The sequence below is a fragment of the Macrobrachium nipponense genome, chromosome 24, assembly GCF_015104395.2.
Source record: "Macrobrachium nipponense isolate FS-2020 chromosome 24, ASM1510439v2, whole genome shotgun sequence".
Taxonomy (NCBI): Eukaryota; Metazoa; Arthropoda; class Malacostraca; order Decapoda; family Palaemonidae; genus Macrobrachium; species Macrobrachium nipponense.
In genome coordinates this window covers 62,392,320-62,411,378 of record NC_061091.1, presented here as the reverse complement: position 1 = coordinate 62,411,378, position 19,059 = coordinate 62,392,320, and the positions used below count along the sequence as shown (strand labels likewise).

At 38.5% G+C, this 19,059-nt stretch overlaps 1 protein-coding gene across 1 annotated transcript in view; it reads left to right on the top strand.

Moving 5' to 3' along the window:
* The window catches only part of LOC135205676 (uncharacterized), a 141,733-nt gene extending 135,165 nt beyond the window's left edge, over positions 1 to 6,568 (top strand). Inside the window, exons 17-18 of the mRNA XM_064236582.1 lie at positions 813 to 1,083; positions 3,294 to 6,568. Coding sequence (XP_064092652.1) covers positions 813 to 1,083; positions 3,294 to 5,193 — 2,171 coding nt within the window. The 3' untranslated portion in view covers positions 5,194 to 6,568. The remainder of the gene's footprint in view (positions 1 to 812; positions 1,084 to 3,293) is intronic.
* Positions 6,569 to 19,059: the final 12,491 nt, after the last annotated feature.

The following is a 19,059-nucleotide window of genomic DNA, read 5'->3' as shown; positions in this document are numbered from 1 at the left end:
TTCTGGTGATAGAAGTTCACTCTCGACGTGGTTCGAAAGTCACGTAAAGCCGTTGGTCCCGTTGCTGAATAACCACTGGTTCCATGCAACGTAAAAACACCATACAAACAAACAAACAACAATAGATAACATTCCATGTAGAGGTTTACTATCCCTTATCTAATCTAAAGTTCTAAAAATTGAAATATTATTGAGTGCACTATCCCTTTGCAAAAGCCAAATAGTACAGTTTTGTTTGAAGTAATTGTAATTTAATAAAATAGTTTCACATATTGTATCCAGTTATATTGCATACATTATCATATATGCTAATTTTTCAACATTCGGTTCATGCCCATCATCATCGTCATGTCCATATACATTCTGATAATAATTATGTTGAACTCTTTAGCTGTTTTGAGAATTGCTTCATCATTGCATGTGTTGCAAAATGATACCCAAGTACTACTGACATTCTCACTGCCATTAGTTACTAAATGAAACTTGATTTGGATGTAAATTCTTTATAGATTAGCCAAGCAGGGTTAAGAAGTGCTGTTTACCTTCATTTACAAATGCAGTAAATTTTAAATGACGTAAAAATGTAATTTTGCCAATTTCCTTCATATCTTGATTATTTTTTGTCTTGGATATTTTGATATGATACATGTTTTAGTATTTTTTTCAAAGGGAAAATATGTAGAAGTTAATTGTAGTTAAGTATCTTCTTCCAAGGATCAGTTTTGATTAGGAAGTTTCTATTCAAGTAAAACTATCTTGTTTGAAGCCTCCAAGTTTATTGATGAACACTTCATTTTTTTAATATCTTGCAGATTCCAAGCCTCGTTCATCTGCAAAGGCTGGTTCATATAGGGGTGATGTGCTAGAGAGAGTGAGTGCTTCCACTAGGTCCTCGGATACAAAACCCGTGCCGAAAAAGACATCAGAAAGCCAGAGTTCTAAAGACAAGACAGACAAAGGATTGGAAAACAAGAGTTCATCAAAGGAGAAGACAAGTACCACCTGGTCTTCCTCAAAGGGATCTAGCAGTAGATCATCATCATCAAAGGATTCTTCATCCTCCAGTCAGAAGTTAGAGGAAAGGTATTGCTTTTTTAATTTTCCTTACATCCGCGCGGTAACTTCCGAAAAAAAAATCAGAAATTTTTTTGTCCGATTGTCATAATGTCTGCACCATTTTAAATTAGCCATTACATAAAGTTTTATATATGAAAATGTGTGCAATTTCATGTATAATACAACAATAAACAACCCATGGTTGTAGCTTTTATCAGTTTTGAAATCAGTTTTGAAATATTTTCATATAAAATAACGCTAAGTGCCAAAATTTCAACCTTCGGTCAAATTTGACAACCGAAATGTAAAAAAAAACGCAATTGTAAGCTAAAACTATTACATTCTAGTAATATTCAAATATTTACCTTTATTTTGCAACAAATTGGAAGTCTCTAACACAATATTTCGATTTATGGTGAATTTATGAAATAAACTTTTTCCTTATGTCTGTGCAGTAACTCAAAGAAAATCAGACATTTTTCCGTCCGATTGTCGTAATGTTTGCACCCTTTTAAATTAACCGTTACATAAAGTTTTTTATGTGAAAATGTGCGAAATTTCATGAATACAACTTAAAACAACCCATGGTTGTACCTATGGTTGTAGCTTTTATCAGTTTTGAAATATTTTCATATAAATAACGATAAATAGAAAAAATTCGTCCATCGGTCAACTTTAACTCGACCGAAATGGTCAAAAACTGCAATTGTAAGCTAGAACGCTTACAGTCTAGTAATATTCAATCAATTACCTTCATTTTGCAACAACCGGGAAGTCTCTAGCACAATATTTCGATTTATGGTGAATTTTTGAAAACATCTTTTTTTTATGTCCGTGCATTACGAATTCATGCATCATTTTGTGATATTTTCTCTGTGTTGCCTTGATCGTTTTAAAATTTGTTATATACCAAAATGATCGCAATTTAGTGTACAATACAACAAAAAAAATTAACTCTAGCTTTAACCGTTTTGCTTAGAGCGCGATTTGTATACAATATATATGACATTTTTTTTTGTGCTGTCATATATCCCAATATTTATTTATGATAATGATATATTTTTTTCATTTCTGATGGTTGCATACTAAACTTCAGGCAATGACAAAAAAAGGAGCCAAAAATGAACTCTTAATCTTGAAAACTAAACATGCTGTGATTTTTTTTTTTAAATATTTTTTCCACTTCAGCGCTCACTCGCGAACGCTGCCAGCATACGGGAGACGATTTTTAAAATACCGCTTCGGCGTTTAAGGGTTAATAAAACATCATTTAAATGTGAATTTATGATATTTAAAAATAAATTTTATATGGGGTGAAATTCAAAGATTTAAGGTTTTATCTACCAAAAGAATTTGTCATTTATTGGAGATCCATTGGTCCCCTTGTATTTGTGGAGGATGCCTCCCACAAACACTCACTCACCGCACCATTAGTTGAAACCTAAAAAAAACCCCCCCCCCGCTTTAAATGGCCTATAGATTAAACTCAAGAAAAATCCACTCGAAATTTTGATACCCGATTTTTTAAGTTTTATCACGAAGTGCATTTTATGATAAAATTGATAAAAATAAGATAGGAATTTGTGGATATTTCTCAAAGAATAATACCTTGAATAGGCTAATTTCCCGCGAATAATGGGGGGATATGTTCCAGAGGGAAATCTGCGAATGCGTGAGTCCACAAATTTGGAGAACACCAATATGGGGGCCCACTGTACCGGCAGTCCTTGGTTATCGGCGATCTGGTTTTATGGTGCTTGTCTAGCCCCATAAAATCAGCGATTTATGGTGCCATGTCGGGCCAAGTTCTGGTCATCGGCACCATCCGGTTATCGGGGCCTTATGGTGCCATAAGGGTGCTTATGGCACTGATAACCATAAGCCCCATTATGGCGCCGTAAATCAACAAGCTTTGGTTAATGGCAGTTTTCGCTTATCGGCACAGCCCTGGGAATGGAATCCCCACCGATAACTGGGAACTGCCTGTATTAGCATTTGAATAGCATTAGGGCGGGCTGCCAGAACTGAACTGAATTTATATTGGTCATGTCGGGTTTTATGTACTTTTTAGTTTTTCCCTGGGAAAAAACTGTATATAATCATAGGAATGGCCATTTCTTTCTTGGTCAAGTTATTAAGTAGAAAAAATTTAGTTACAGCCCCTTTTTTTGTATGCTAGTGATTACTGAATTTATTTTGTTATACTAACACACTGACTAGATTTTTGTACATTCCAGAGTCAAAACCCTGGCTGCACTGGAAATTGAATACAAGAAGGCTTTGGATGAAATGGACAAGGAACAAGAGCGAGAGCTTGAGCTGTACATCAATTCACCAGAGTTTCATCCTGAGTATGAGCAAAAGTATTCCATTTTCATGGAGCAGTACAAAGTCCAGTATCCTGAGAGGAGTGATATGGAACATTCTAATAATTTATGGGAAGAATTCTGGAAAGAGCTGATCACTTTACTCCTTCAAGAAGAGTATGACACTAAGAAACAAGACTTAGAAAAAGTATACAAGGATAAAAAAGAAAAGGCATGTAAAGGTACACCTAGTCGGGATTCCAGAGAAAAAGAGAACCAACAGGATGAAGCCAAACAAGGAAGGAAATCCAGTGAGTCACAGAAACGAAAATCCTCTACCGACAACAGGGATAATCATAGGGAGAAATCTTGTAGGAGTGAGAGAAGTTCAGATGTAGGTAGGGGTACAATGAATCAGAACAGAAATGAAGATGGCCTCAGAGGAAGGACACATCAACGTAACAGAAATGAAGACAGTGATACAGGAAGAAAGCAACAGTACAACAGAAGTGAAGAATTCTCAAGGGATAGTGTTAGAGCGGGACATCAATACCTTGGCCAAGAGAAGTCAAGTAATTATGGTGGAATGCAGCAAAACTCCAACAAAGAGGAATTTAACAAAGGAAGAATGCAGCAGTCTAGTGTCCCTGGAGGTAATAAAGAAAGCAGTACTACTGACATGCGAGAAACTATTAACTTATTACAGGAACTGTGCCCCTCTCTTGGTGTGTTGGGGCCTGCAGCCCAACTCCTTATGAGAAAGATAACTGTTTGTTGGTCTGATAGACAGGAGCTCGGTAAATTGGTGCAAAATGAAGACAGTAAGTTGATTTTGATGAGGCTGTCAGAAAAAGCTCTTGGGGTTAGTCAAATGTATGGTTCTGGACCACAAGCAATGAAATTAAGATTGGCAAGTAGTCATGCTCTAAAACTTTTGAATACGGCTTCATTACCTGTGGAGAACTCTAAGTTTTATGGGCTAAACATTGAGGACCTTGCTAAGATGACATATAATATGGATCCAGCTTATATTGTTCAGTGCATTAAAAGTGCGTTGACTGCACAAGGTATCTATAATGCCTCGGAGAAGGAGGTTACAGACATATATGTAGCTGTAACTTCTGCACACTTTGGTATAGCCTACAGTAAGTCAGGGGAAGCAGCCCAACCTAAAACTCAAGAAAGTAGGCAAGGAGACAGTGGATTATTGAAAAGAGGAAGGCCTGGTTGGAATGATGATGATGATGAAGGAAGTAGGCCTAAAAGGGTTGGAGCATCTTGGTTAGGAAGTGATTTGGGGGTAAATTCAAGCAATGTCACTCAAGGCAGACAGACTGGTGGGAAGAATGAGTATGGCGGTTATGGTTCAGATAAGCAGTTTGGTAGAAGTGATGTAAGTTTGTGGAATGCAAAAACCAATGAGACTGTGAATTCATCACAGAAAGGAAGCTTTGGTTATCAGAAAGCACAAGATTTTGGCCAGCAACAAGTAACTGATTATGGTCATAAGAGCACCAATAGTTTCAGTATAGGGATGAATATGAATAATGATAGTAGTAATATGGAATTTAGTAGGTTAGGAAACTTTTCCTCTCTTAGCAGTAATTTCAACAGTGGAACACAGGTAAGAAATATGTCAGGTGGTAGTGGCATGAGTGCTGGTTTCAGTCAGAGGGGGAACCAAATAGGAGAGAATTTCAACATGAGAAGGACTCAAATGGGAAGTAGGTTTAATCAAAGAGAGGAGAAGCAGATGCAAGGTAATAATTCATCAGGGCAGCAAGGAAACCAAGATGAGTTAAGCATGATTGAGTTCTTATCTCGATGGTAATATGTAGTTACTTGGATAAGTTTACTTTGTAAAACCAAAGCAGTGAAACTGATATTTCATAAAATATTGGAGGTGTCCTCAGTTTCTGTGAGATGCAGATGCAGTTTGTTTTTATACTTTTGCTTTTCCATTTATTTTCTTAGGGTTACAACCAAAAATTATTTTATGAGGAGAATATTTCTTTGTAATGTACCAAAGGATAATCTTGCCCCTTTGCTGTTTAAGAAGCAGGATTTTAAGAAATTTATATAAAAGGAAATTTAAGAGTTAAACCTTGCAGGGCATTGCTCTTTTACTTAACTTTGTTAGTTTGCATGTTGTGTTTTAAACAATCTTGAAAGCAGAGGACGACTTACTGTCAAACATATGTTAGGTGAATTACCAGCTTTCAGCCACCATATATCAAGTATTTGAAGCAAATCCTAGACAAATATTATGAAAAGATTTTTTCCATTTATCCAGCTAATGGATTTTTTATGAGTTGTAGTATATCACAATTTATTCATTAAGATTTAGAAGGGGTTAGGAATATCAACTAAACATTGTTAATAAGTGATGTGTACAATAAGACAGTGGAAAGGTAAAGTACACCACATTGTTATGAAGTCTTCTCTGTGTCTTAGTTAATGTGAAAGAGTAATTTTATGAAATATAAGATTGCTTCATACAATCTTATATCCATACTCATAATGTTTGACAAGGATTTTCTATTGGTAATTTACTATTCAAAAGTATCAGAAGTGAATGGTTTCCACGTGCATTTCATCCATATTAATGAAATTCATTTGTAAGCATTAAGTTTTGTCACATGTAAAAATGGCTTTAAAGCGGAGTAGTTTGTTTTGTCATCTTCAGTTGCAAAATACTTCATGCATTGCCATGGCTGTACACCTACTGAAAATGCACTTCTACATCTAATATAAGTTTATAGAATGAGGCTGGGATATATTTATGCCCGAAGTTTATTTTTATCGTTAAACAGCTAGTGAGAATTGGTGTTAACCTGGTTATCTGGATATTCATTGAACTTAGCCTAAAATATTGGTTGCATTGACAAGAATATCTAAATGAATTTACTTTTTCTGTGTATCCTTACAAACAAATGTACAAATGTATATGATCTAAACTTGTCAATATATATTGTCAAGCATTGGTTGCTTGTATAGAGCTGTAAATATTTTATTATTCACTGACGTGAAAATACTACGTATGTATACTTGGGTGTACATATCATTCCAAGTGAAGAGTAAAGATTATTAATTTTAAGCAAATCCTTGTATATTTTTTTTATTCATTTGTAAGCCCTTCGTTTTCATATTAGTTGTTGGTATCAAAGATGATCACATTTTCATTGAATAAAATATAAATGAATACATTGCTCTTTTATTTAAATATACCTACACTTCGAACTGACTGATTATCTAGTTTATACTTGTATTCGACGGCCTACTGGGTCTTACAAGTTAAACTCTTTTAATTTAGTTTTTCATTTACAATATGTAGTTTAATGATGATAATATTCGACAAAATACATTAAAGTATAAAGCATTTAATATAAAATTTAGCTTTCAATATAACATTTAGCATAAAAGATGTATAAAATCGTACTTAACCGCGGTGACGTCACGCCCAGCTGACTTGAGACAACGAGGGAACGTTATGTTGAGGAGAGGAGAAAGAGTTAAAATATTACTGTATGTATTTAAAAGCAATAACAATTCAAATAAAAAGGGAATTTCTCAATAAATTTAACAATGAAAAAGTATGAAAATATCAAATGCAATAAAAAAAAAAAAAATAGTGATTGAGCCAGTGTCCAGTGCACCGAGTGAGACGATCTATTTGAACAATATTAACAAAATAGTAAAAGAGAACAAATCTTTTCACAGTAAAATTTAGCACAAATGATTAACAAAATCATTCTTCATTGCGGTGATACACGGCTAACTTGAGGTAGAGGGGGTTAGCCTTTATATTTTTTGAGGAATAATGAATGAATTATCTTAAGTTAACGTGCATCGTGGTATTGTTGAGGAGAGAAGAAGACGCAGTAAAATCTTTACTATATGTACGTAAAAGCAGTACCAATTCACATAAAAATTAGTGTTATTTCACAATAAATTGAAAGTAATGATAAAATATGAAAATCAAATGCAATACAGAAAAAAAGGCTTAATTGAGCCAGTGCTCGGTGTGCCGAGTGGGTCAAGTTGATGCAAAGGGCTAGAGAATATAAGGTCTTGTCATGCGCAGCTTCAACTAGGGTACAGGATTAAACGGCAAGGTGCGTGACGTCACAATAACCGCAGTCAGGCCCCTTAACCTATAGCAATCTTGCCTTTACTTTCTCTTTTTTTATTTTTATAAATACTTGAAGCTATTCTGCTATGTTAAGAAGAATAATCATTAGAATATTTTCGCCAAATAACATTGAAATTATAGAAAACCTACCTTTGCCTTCTTTTTATCCGTTATTAAATACTATTATGTTTCCGAAGGAAAATAATAGGTGCGTGACGTCACAATAACCGCAGTCAGGCCCCTTAACCTATAGCAATCTTGCCTTTACTTTCTCTTTTTTTTTTTTTTTTCTAAATACTCTAAGCTATTCTACTATGTTAACCCTTAAACGCCGGAGCGGTAAATAAAAAAATGACTGCCGGAGGGGTTTGAGAGTGAGCGCGTAAGCGGAAAAAATATTTTTTTCAAAAAATCACAGCGCGCTTAGTTTTCAAGATTAAGAGTTCATTTTTGGCTCCTTTTTTTGTCATTGCTTGAAGTTTAGTATGCAACCATCAGAAATGAAAAAAATTATCATTATCATATATAAATAATGTGATATATGATAGCGCAAAAACGAAATTTCATATATAATTGTATTCAAATCGCGCTGTGCGCAAAACGGTTGAAGGTAACAAGTTACTTTTTTTTCGTTGTAATGTGCACTAAATTGCGATCATTTTGATATATAACACATTGTAAAACGATAAAAGCAACACAGAGAAAATATTATCACAAAATAATGCATGAATTCGTAACGCGCTTACGTAAACATATTTTTTTCAAAAATTCACCATAAATCTAAATATTGTCCTAGAGACTTCCAATATGTTTCAGAATGAAGATAAATGATTGAATATTACTATACTGTAAGAATATTAGCTTACAAATGCAGTTTTCGATCATATCTGACGAGCTAAAGTTGACCGAATGTCGAATTTTTTATATATATATATATGCAATTATTTCGGAAATAAGAAAAGCTACAACTTTCAAATATTTTTCGTTTTATTCAACATGAAATTGCGCACATTTTCATATATAAAACTCTATGAAATGCCTAATATGAAACAGAGCAAATATTCCGAGAATGGGACTTACGCATTTCGGAGATTTGTGGCGGAGAATCCGCGCGTGGAGGGAAGGAAAGTTTTTTTTTAAAAATTCACCATAAATTAAATATGTGCTAGAGACTTCGAATTTGTTTCACGATGAAGATAAATGACTGAATATTACTAGACTGTAAGAGTTTTATCTTACATTGCGTTTTTGTCGACCATTTCGGTAGAGTCAAATTTGACCGAACGTGGTTTTTTTTTCTATTTATCGTGATTTATATGCAAATATTTCGAAAATGAGAATAGCTACAACCTTCAACTATTTATTGTTGTATTATACATGAAATTGCGCACATTTTCATATATAAAACGTTATGTAACGGCTAATTTAAAATGGTGCAAACATTACCACAATCGCACGTATGATTTTTTCGGAAGAGTTACCGCGCGGAAGTAAAGAAAATGTTATTTTTTTCATAAATTCACCATAAATCGAAATATTGTGCTAGAGACTTCCAATTTGTTGCAAAATGAAGGTAAATGCTTGAATATTACTAGAATATAGGCGTTTTAGCTTACAATTGCGTTTTTCGACCATTTCGGTAGAGTCAAAATTGACCGAAGGTTGAACATTTGTCACTTATCATTTTTTATATGAAAATATTTCCAAATTGATAAAAGCTACAACCATGGGTTGTTTTTAGTTGTATTGTGCATGAAATTGAGCACATTTTCATATATAAAACTTTATGTAACGGCTAATTTAAAATGGTGCAAACATTACCACAATCGCATGTATGATTATTTTCGGAAGAGTTACCGCGCGGACGTAAGGAAAAAGTTTTTTCATAAATTCACCATAAATCGAAATATTGTGCTAGAGACTTCCAATTAGTTGCAAAATTAAGTTAAATGATTGAATATTACTAAAATATAAGAGTTTTAGCTTACAATTGCGTTTTTCGACCATTTCGGTAGAGTCAAAGTTGACCAAAGGTTGAAATTTTGGCACTTATCGTTATTTATATGAAAATATCTTAAAACTGATAAAAGCTACAATCATGAGTATTTTTTTGTTGTATTCTACATAAAAATGCGCACATTTTCATATATAATACTCTATGTAACGGCTAATTTAAAATGGTACAAAAATTATGTCAAAGTGACGAAATAATTTCAGAGATGTGTCACAGATACTTTTTAGTGCGGCAAGAAAGAAATTCGCGCTTGCGCGCCTGCGTAACGATTGTAAACAAAACAACACCTTGATCCGTGAACTCCCAGCATCCCCCAAGGCGCGTGATTCAAGAGTTTTCGGCTGGTAGGCCTAAAAGTATTTTTCCGCGAATTTTTAAAAAAAACTTTTGTATGTCGACGTAAAATACGTCCAGTCGGCACCCGAGAGACAAAAAATGTCGACGTAAAATACGTCCAGTCGGCGTTTAAGGGTTAAGAAGAATAACCATTAGAATATTTTCGCCAAATAACATTGAAATTATAGAAAACCTACCTTTGCTTTCTTCTTTTTATCCGTTATTAAATACTATTATGTTTCCGAAGGAAAATAATAGTCAGAATGAAAACTATATCGTAATATATTAAATAATCATGAGCGAGTTCTAAAGAAAATTCTCGACAATAATATAAATATATGTCTAAACTACACATTTAACAGATCTCCATAAAATCACATTTTGCACAAATATAGCTATGTCGCTAACTTTTTCAATCTATGCACCGCTTTTCTGGAACTACTAATGTGTCTGTTCAAATTTCAAATTCTAAAAACTGGCATGGAACAAAATATTTCGACTTATGAAGTTATTTGGATGTAACTGCTAATTATATCCGCTAATTTAATTATCGCTCCTTTTAAGGCTGTTAAAACATTTTCCTCCCATGGTGAGAATCAAACATCCTATCCATACATTTCAAATGATCAAGAAACACCAGGTTTCATTAGTTTCCCTTCACTAAAGCTTATAGCACCAATCTTTGTGTCATCTTCCTTTGTTATTTTTGCTTCTAAATGTTCCAGTTGTGGAAACTTGCGAGCAATGAACCCGCCAACATATGGCATCTTCCCATGTTTGTTCTTCAACTTTCCTGGTCTTTGAAGTCATCACTTTGATCATTCCTATTAAATACTGGTAAGCATAATAAAATTGCTGATATACTGGGTTCTTTCTGAAGGGAATTTCCTTCGTCTTCGAATGGTGCGTCTTGCTTGTCAGAGACGTGGGAAAATGAGGCGGATGTTACATGTTCACTGTTGCAGTTTTAGACGCTGCTCTTTGAGCTTACAAGTGAGCTGTCTTTTCCTAAAAGGTGGGCTCTGAGACGACGTTTAAATGCAACTGGAGATGGGTGCTGATCGTACGCTCCCATTTGACTTTTGGAACCAAAAAAGTGCCCCAACCCAGCCTGATTTAGTCTGTAATTTAGAGTATACGTCATGCCAAGTTTTTATTTTGCCATTTTCAGCAAGTTAGACAAAGGATAGAGTATTGTACTTTTATTCACTTTCATTTCTCTAGCGGTTCTATTCATGTCTTGAAAGATTTTGTCTTGCATTTACAGGTTTAGTCATGCAAGCATTTCTTGATGATTTTCTATCTGTTGGCAGTCGAGAATAAAACAAATCAAACTATCTATCAACAAGCCTAATGAAATGGCTTGTAATTTTCCAGCCCTTCTCTTCAAATATCCTTGGTTGTCGAAGTGATCAAAAGATTTATAAGTACTTTTGGACAGCAGTTGCACGGCAAGTTTAACTTCCATTCATTGCATACCTATAATAACATTGATATGTTTTTCAGAAAGTTTATATAAGCTGTCCAAAGATCACTTCATTCCTCTTTATTAACTCTCTAACTGGACCATTATGAGCGTATATACTACATACAGTTGCCTTATGTTTCATGAAAATGGTCTGGTAACACAGCAATGAAGCCTGTTTGTCTTGTAACGATGGATGTGAATGGTCAAGCTATTGGGTGCCAAGGCTCATATTTTCTAATCAGGCTTCAATTGTGGCCCATTCTCAAGGAATATGGATACCCCTTACTAGAGAGAAAAATTAAAGACTACACGAATGTAGATAACTACTTACTGGAGGCACCATTGAAGTCTACAGAAATACGGATTGCTACTTACTGGAAGCAGCATTGAAGTCTCCATCAATGTAGATCACTACTTACTGAAGGCAGCATTGAAGTCTCCAGGGATATGGATAACTACTTACTGGAGCCAGCGTTGAAGTCTCGAGGAACAGAGATAACTACTTACTGGAGGCAGCATTGAAGTCTGCAGGAATATAGATCACTACTTATTGGAGGCCTCATTGAAGTCTCCAGGAACAGAGATAACTACTTACTAGAGGCAGCATTGAAGTCTCCAGGAACACAGATAACTATTTACTGGAGGCAGCATTGGAGTCTCCAGGACACAGATAACTACTTAGTGGATACAGAATTGAAGTCTCTGGGGATGTAGATAACTACTTACTGGAGGCAGCATTGAAGTCTCCAGGTCACAGATAACTACTTAGTGGAGACAGCATTGAAGTCTCCTGGGATATAGATAACTACTTACTGGAGGCAGCATTGGAGTCTCCAGGGATATAGATAACTACTTACTGGATGCAGCATTGGAGTCTCCAGGGATATAGATAACTACTTACTGGGGGCAGCATTGGAGTCTCCAGGAACAGAGATAACTACTTACTGGAGGCAGCATTGAAGTCTCCAGGAACCGAGATACTACTTAGAGCAGCTGAGTCTCCAGGTCAGATAACTACTACTGGAAGCAGCATTAAAGTCTCGCAGGAACATCAATAACTACTTACTGGAGGCAGCATTAAAGTCTCCAGGAACACAGATAATTACTTACTAGAGGCAGCATTGAAGTCTCCTGGTCACAGATAACTACTTAGTGGAGGCAGCATTGGAGTCTCCAGGAACAGAGATAACTACTTACTAGAGGCAGCATTGGAGTCTCCAGGTCACAGATAACTACTTACTGGAGGCAGCATTGGAGTCTCCAGGAACAGAGATAACTACTTACTAGAGGTAGCATTGGAGTCTCCAGGAACAGAGATAACTACTTACCAGAGGCAGCATTGGAGTCTCCAGGTCACAGATAACTACTTATTGGAGTCTCCAGGAACAGAGATAACTACTTACTAGAGGCAGCATTGGAGTCTCCAGGTCACAGATAACTACTTACTGGAGGCAGCATTAAAGTCTCCAGGAACAGAGATAATTACTTATTGGAGTCTCCAGGAACACAGATAACTACTTACTGGAGGGAGCATTGAAGTCTCCAGGTCACAGATAACTACTTAGTGGAGACAGCATTGACATCTCCAGGAACTGAGATAACTACTTAATAGAGGCAGCATTGCAGTCTCCAGGTCACAGATAACTACTTACTGGAGGCAGCATTAAAGTCTCCAAGTCACAGATACCTACTTACTAGAGGCAGCATTGGAGTCTCCAGGAAAACATAACTACTTAATAGAGGCAGCATTGGAGTCTCCAGGTCACAGATAACTACTTACTGGAGGCAGCATTAAAGTCTCCAAGTCACAGATAACTACTTACTAGAGGCAGTATTGGAGTCTCCAGGAACACAGATAACTACTTAATAGAGGCAGCATTGCAGTCTCCAGGTCACAGATAACTACTTACTGGAGGCAGCATTAAAGTCTCCAAGTCACCGATAAACTAAAAAAACTTACTAGAGGCACATTGAGTAGGAAACAGATAAACTACTTTAATGAGCAGCATTGCGTCTCCAGGTCAGATAACTACTTACTGGAGGCGCATTTAAAAGTCTCCAAGTTCCAGATAACTACTTACTAGAGGCAGCATGCAGTCCCAGGAAAAGATAAACTAACTTAATAGGAGGGCAGCATTGCAGTCTCCCAGGTCACAGATAACTACTTTATGGAGGCAGCATTAAAGTCTCCAAGTCACAGACAATACTACTAGAGACAGCATGAGTCCCAGGAACACAGAAACACTTAATAGAGCAGCATTGAAGGTTCTCAGGTTCACAGAAACACTACTTGAGGCAGCATTAAAGTCTCCAGGCACAGATAAATATTACTGAGGACAGCCATTTAAAGTTCAGGTCACAGTAAACACTTACGGAGGGCCGCATTGAAGTCTCCAGGAAACACATTATAAATACTTAAGGAGAGGCAGCATTGAAGTCTCCAGGTCACAGGACTACTTACTACTGAGACAGCATTGACGTCCCTCCAGGAACACAGATACTACTTAATAAGGCAGCATTGAAAGTCCTCCAGGTCACAGATTGCTACTAACTGGAGGCGCCTTATCTCCAGGACAGGAGGATTAACCTGCGTAATTTAAGAGGCGCATTGGAGTCTCCAGTCACAGATAACTACTTACTGGAGGCAGCATTAAAGTCTCCAGGTCACAGATAACTACTTACTGGAGGCAGCATTGGAAGTCTCCAGGTCACAGATAACTACTTAACTGGAGGTACACTGAAGTCTTCCAGACACAGATTAACTCCTTATAGAAGCAGCATTAAAGTCTCCAGGTCACAGATAACAACTTACTTGGAGGCAGCATTGGAGGTCTCCAGGGTCTCAGATTAACTGCTTACTGGAGGCAAGCATTGGAGCCTCCCAGGTCACATAATAACTACTTAATAGCAGGCATTAAAGTCTCCAGGTTCACAGATAACAACTTACTGGAGCAGCATTGATCTCCAGGTCAGATACTACTTACTGGAGGCAGCATTGGAGTCTCCAGGTCAACAGCTACTACTTAACTGAGCAAGCAATTAAGGTTCTCCAGGTCAACAGAATTAACCTTACTGGAGGCAGCATTAAAGTCTCCAGGTCACAGATACTACTTACTGAGGCGGACATTAAAGTCTTCCATTGGTTCACCAGATAACAACTTACCTGGAGGCAGCATTGGAGCTCCAGGTCACAGATAACTTGTTAATGGAGAGGCAGCTTAGGTTCCTCCAGGTTCCAGATAACAATTACCTGGAGGCAGCATGGAGTCTCCAGGTCACAGATAACTACTTACTGGCGGCAGGCATTGGAGTCTCCAGTCAGATTAAACTACTTAATATTGTGCGCAATTGGAGGTTCCTCCAGGTCACATATTAACTACTTAACGGAGGCCATTATCTCCCAGGTCACAGATTACAACTACTGGAGGCAGCATTGGAGTCTCCAGTACGGATCCACTTAATTAATTAGGAGGCCGCATAAAGTTCTCCAGGTCACAGATAACGTACGGAGGCAAGCATTGGAGTCTCCAGGTCACAGATACCGACTTACTGGAAGCGGGGGAGGCATTAAAGTCTCCAGGTTCAACAGATAACTACTTACTGGAGGCAGCATTGGGAGTCTCCAGTCCAGATAACACTTACAGATACTACCTTACTTGGAGGCAGCATTGGAGTCTCCAGGTCACAGATAACTACTTACTGGAAGGCAGCCATTGGAGTCTCCCAGGTCACAGATCACTACTTAATATGGAGGCAGCAGTTGGGATGTCCTTCCGCATGGTCACAGATAACTAACTTTACTGGAGGCAGCATTGGAGTCTCCAGGTCTCAGATAACTACTTACTGGGAGGGCAGGAGCAATTGGAGTCTCCTCAGGTGCCAGATAACTACTTAACTTGGAAGGCAAGGCATTGGAAGTCTCCGGGCAGGGTCAGCAGATAACAACTTACTGGAGGCAGCATTTGGAGTCTCCAGGTCCAAACAGATAAACTACTTTACTGGAGGCAGCATTGGGGTCTCCAGGTCACAGATAACTACAACTTACTGGAGGCAGCATTGGAGTACTCCAGGTCACAAGATAACTACTTACTGGAGGCAGCATTGGAGTCCTCCGGTCAGGTCACATAAAGACTAACTGACTTACTGGGAGGGCGGCATTGGCGTCTCCAGGTGGGTCACAGTACTACTTCTGGAGGCAGTTACATCATTGGAGTCTCCAAGGTCTCAGATTTTAACTGGCTTACCTGGGGAGGCAGCATTTGGAGGTCTCCAGGTCCAGATAGGCTAGCTTAACTGGAGCAGGCATTTGATCTCGGCAGGTCAGCAATTAACTACTTGCGTTGGGTCCAGGCATTTGAGTCTCGCGGTACAGATAACTAACTTACTGGAGGCAGCATTGGAGTGCTCCGCAGGTCCAGCAGAATAAACTACTTTAACTAGGAGGCAGCATTGGCGTTCCTCCATGGGTCACAGATAACTAACTTACTAGGAGGCAGCATTGGAGTCTCCGGCAGGTCATCCAGGGTGGGGGGGGAAAATTTAACTACTTACTGGAGGCAGCATTGGAAAGTCTCCAGGTCTCAGATAAAACTTTTTACTGGAGGCATCATTGGGAGTCTCGGCAGGTCACAGACTAACTACTTACTGGGATTGGCAGCATTGGCGTCTCCGACAGGTCACAAGATAAACTAACTTACTGGAGGGTGCCAGGCATTGGAGTTCCCCAGGGTCACAGGATAACTACCCTTAATAGGAGGGCAGCATTAAGTCTCGCAGGTCCAGATAACTAACTTACTGGAGGCAGCGTTGGGAAGTCTCCAGGTTGTCACAGATAACTAAGCTTAACTGGAGGCAGCCATTGGAAAGGTCTCCAGGTCTCAAGATAACAACTTACTGGAGGGGCAGCATTGGAAGGCTCTCAGGTTTCACAGATAACTACGTAACTGGGTGCATGGCATTGGAAGTCTCCGCAGGTTCACACAGATAACTACCTTAATAGGAGGCAGCATTTTGGAAAGTCTCCAGGTCACAGATAACTAACTTACTAAGAGGTTCAGCATTGGAAAGTCTACCATGGTCAGCAGATAACGTTACTTACTGGGAGGCAGGGCATTGGAGTCTCCAGGGTCCAGATAACAACTTACTCTGGAGAGCAAGCATTGGAGTCTCGGCAGGTCAACTGAAACTTACTTGGAATGGGCAGCATTTGGTAGGTCTTCGCAGGTTCACAGAAGATAACTAAGTTAAATGGATGGCAAGTCATTGGCAGTCTCCAGGTCACCAGGATAACTACTTAAATTACTGGCGGACAGCATTGGAAAGTCTCCAGGTCCACAGATAACTACTTTAAGCTGGAGTGCCAGCATTGGAGGTCTTCCATGGTCCACAGATAACTAACTTACTGGAGGGGCAGCATTGGAGTCTCCAGGTCACGAGATAACTACTTTAAGCTGGGTGGCAGCAATTGGAGTCTCCGGCAGGTCACCAGATAACTACTTACTGGAGGCAGGCATTGGAAGTTCTCCAGGTCACCGATAACTACTTAATGGTGGCAGTCATTGGATCTCTCAGGTTCCAGATAACAACTTCTGTAGGCAGCATTGGAAAGTCTCCACGGTCAGCAGATAACTAACTTACTGGCGAGGCAGCATTGGAGTCTCCAGGTCACAGATAACTACTTACTGGAGGCAGCATTGGAGTCTCCGCAGGTCCACAGATAACGCTACTTGTAATAGAGGCAAGTCATTAAGGTCTCCAGGTCCAGGATACAACTTACTGGAGGCAGCATTTGGCCAGTCTTCCGGCAGGTTCACAGAGATAAAACTACCTTAACTAGGAGGCAGCAATTGGAAAGTCTCCAGGTCACAGATAACAAACTTACTGGAGGTGCCAGCATTGGAGTCCATGGTCCAGATAACTACTTATGGAGGCAGCATTGGAGTCTCAGGTCACAGATACTACTATAGAGGCAGCATTAAAGTCAGGTCACAGATAACTACTTAATAGGCAGCATAGTCTCCAGGTCACAGATAATACTACTGGAGGCAGCATTGGATCTCCAGTCACAGGATAACTACTTACTGAGGCAGCATTGGAGTCTCCAGGTCACAGATAACTACTTACTGGAGGCAGCTTGGGAGTCTCCAGGTCACAGATAACTACTTAATGGAGGCACATTGAGTCTCCAGGTCACAGATAACACTTAGACAGCATTGGAGTCTCCAGGTCACGATAACAAACTTACTGGAGGCGCATTGGAGCTCCAGGTCACAGATAACTACTATGGAGGCATGTTGGAGTCAGGTCACAGACTATTACTGGCAGCATTGGAGTCTCCAGGTCACAGATAACTACTTATGGAGGCAGCATTAGCTCCAGGTCACAGTAACACTTACTGGAGGCAGCATTGGAGTCAGGTCACAGATAACTACTTACTGGAGGCAGCATTGGAGTCTCCAGGTCACAGAAAAATACTTAATAGGCAGCATTGGAGTCTCCAGGTCACAGAACTATTATAGCAGCATTTAAGTCTCCAGGTCACAGATAACACTTACTGGAGGCAGCATTGGAGTTCCAGTCACAGAAACTACTTTAGGCAATTGGCCCAGGTCACAAGAGACTTCAATGCTGCCTCCAGTAAGTAGTTATCTACATCCCTTCTAAACATATAATAGGTTGTAACGGATTTCATTGCTTCGAAAGGAAAATTAAGCTTGGTGAAAAGCCAGTCAAATCAAATTTACTCAGAAAATTAAATTATAAGTTAATCATTTGTGGAAGCCTTTTGGCTACCACATCAAGGGCAACACTAAATTCTGTTTGACCTAAGTATTGCTGCTTTCTAATCATGAGGAAAATGAATGAGTTAGGTGCTATGACCAAACCAAAACCCCCTCCCAAAAAAATCAAGAACAAGAAACAAAATATCAGAATATCAAGGGTTGACCTTTAAGCAAAGGCAAACAGAACTTATTAGACTGCAGTTCGAGTGCTTTGTAAAAGAGGGGAAAGAATGGTCATGTGACCTTTGAAATTTTAGGATTACTGATTTTTCCACACCACATCTCGTGAGGAGTGACCTTGGAGGTTGCAGGGCTACCTGAGGATGGGAGGCGGGTGGGGCTGGAGGATAGGTAAGGGACCGGGGTGGGTGGGGTGGCGGCCGGAGAATCAGTAGTGGGGTTGGGGGAGCCGTTGGTTAAACGGACTCTCATTTAATATGATCCTAACGATAAGGAAAGCAAAAATCGACACTGATGCTCTTATCAGGGAAGGGTCAGGATAATTCAAAGCTGCAATTACTGGAATCAGGAATAATAATTGTTAAACACGAAAAAGAATGAATAACAATTATAGTGGATATAGCCAAATGAACTACGTGTTCCCTTCAAGATTAGTTTGGTGCTCATTTTCACAAACAAAAAACTAATCAAATTCAGTTTCAATTATAATTTTATTAAAAATAAAAATAAAATAATGGACAAGGACGCAAAAATAGCAAAATGTATCTTGAATTCATTGAACTGACAAATCCACGGGATTATAAATAGTCTACAAATTCGAGACTGAAGTGACAAGAAATCCAGTCACGAATCCCACGAGACGAAAGACAAATGAAAACTCATATCGACTGCAAACTATTCCTTTTTATCCACTCTTGGGTTGGTATATAAGGACCATCAGGGTGGTTAAGGTGTGTTGTTACTCGGATGACTCGAGTTAAATACCAGCCAGAGAAATTTCCATC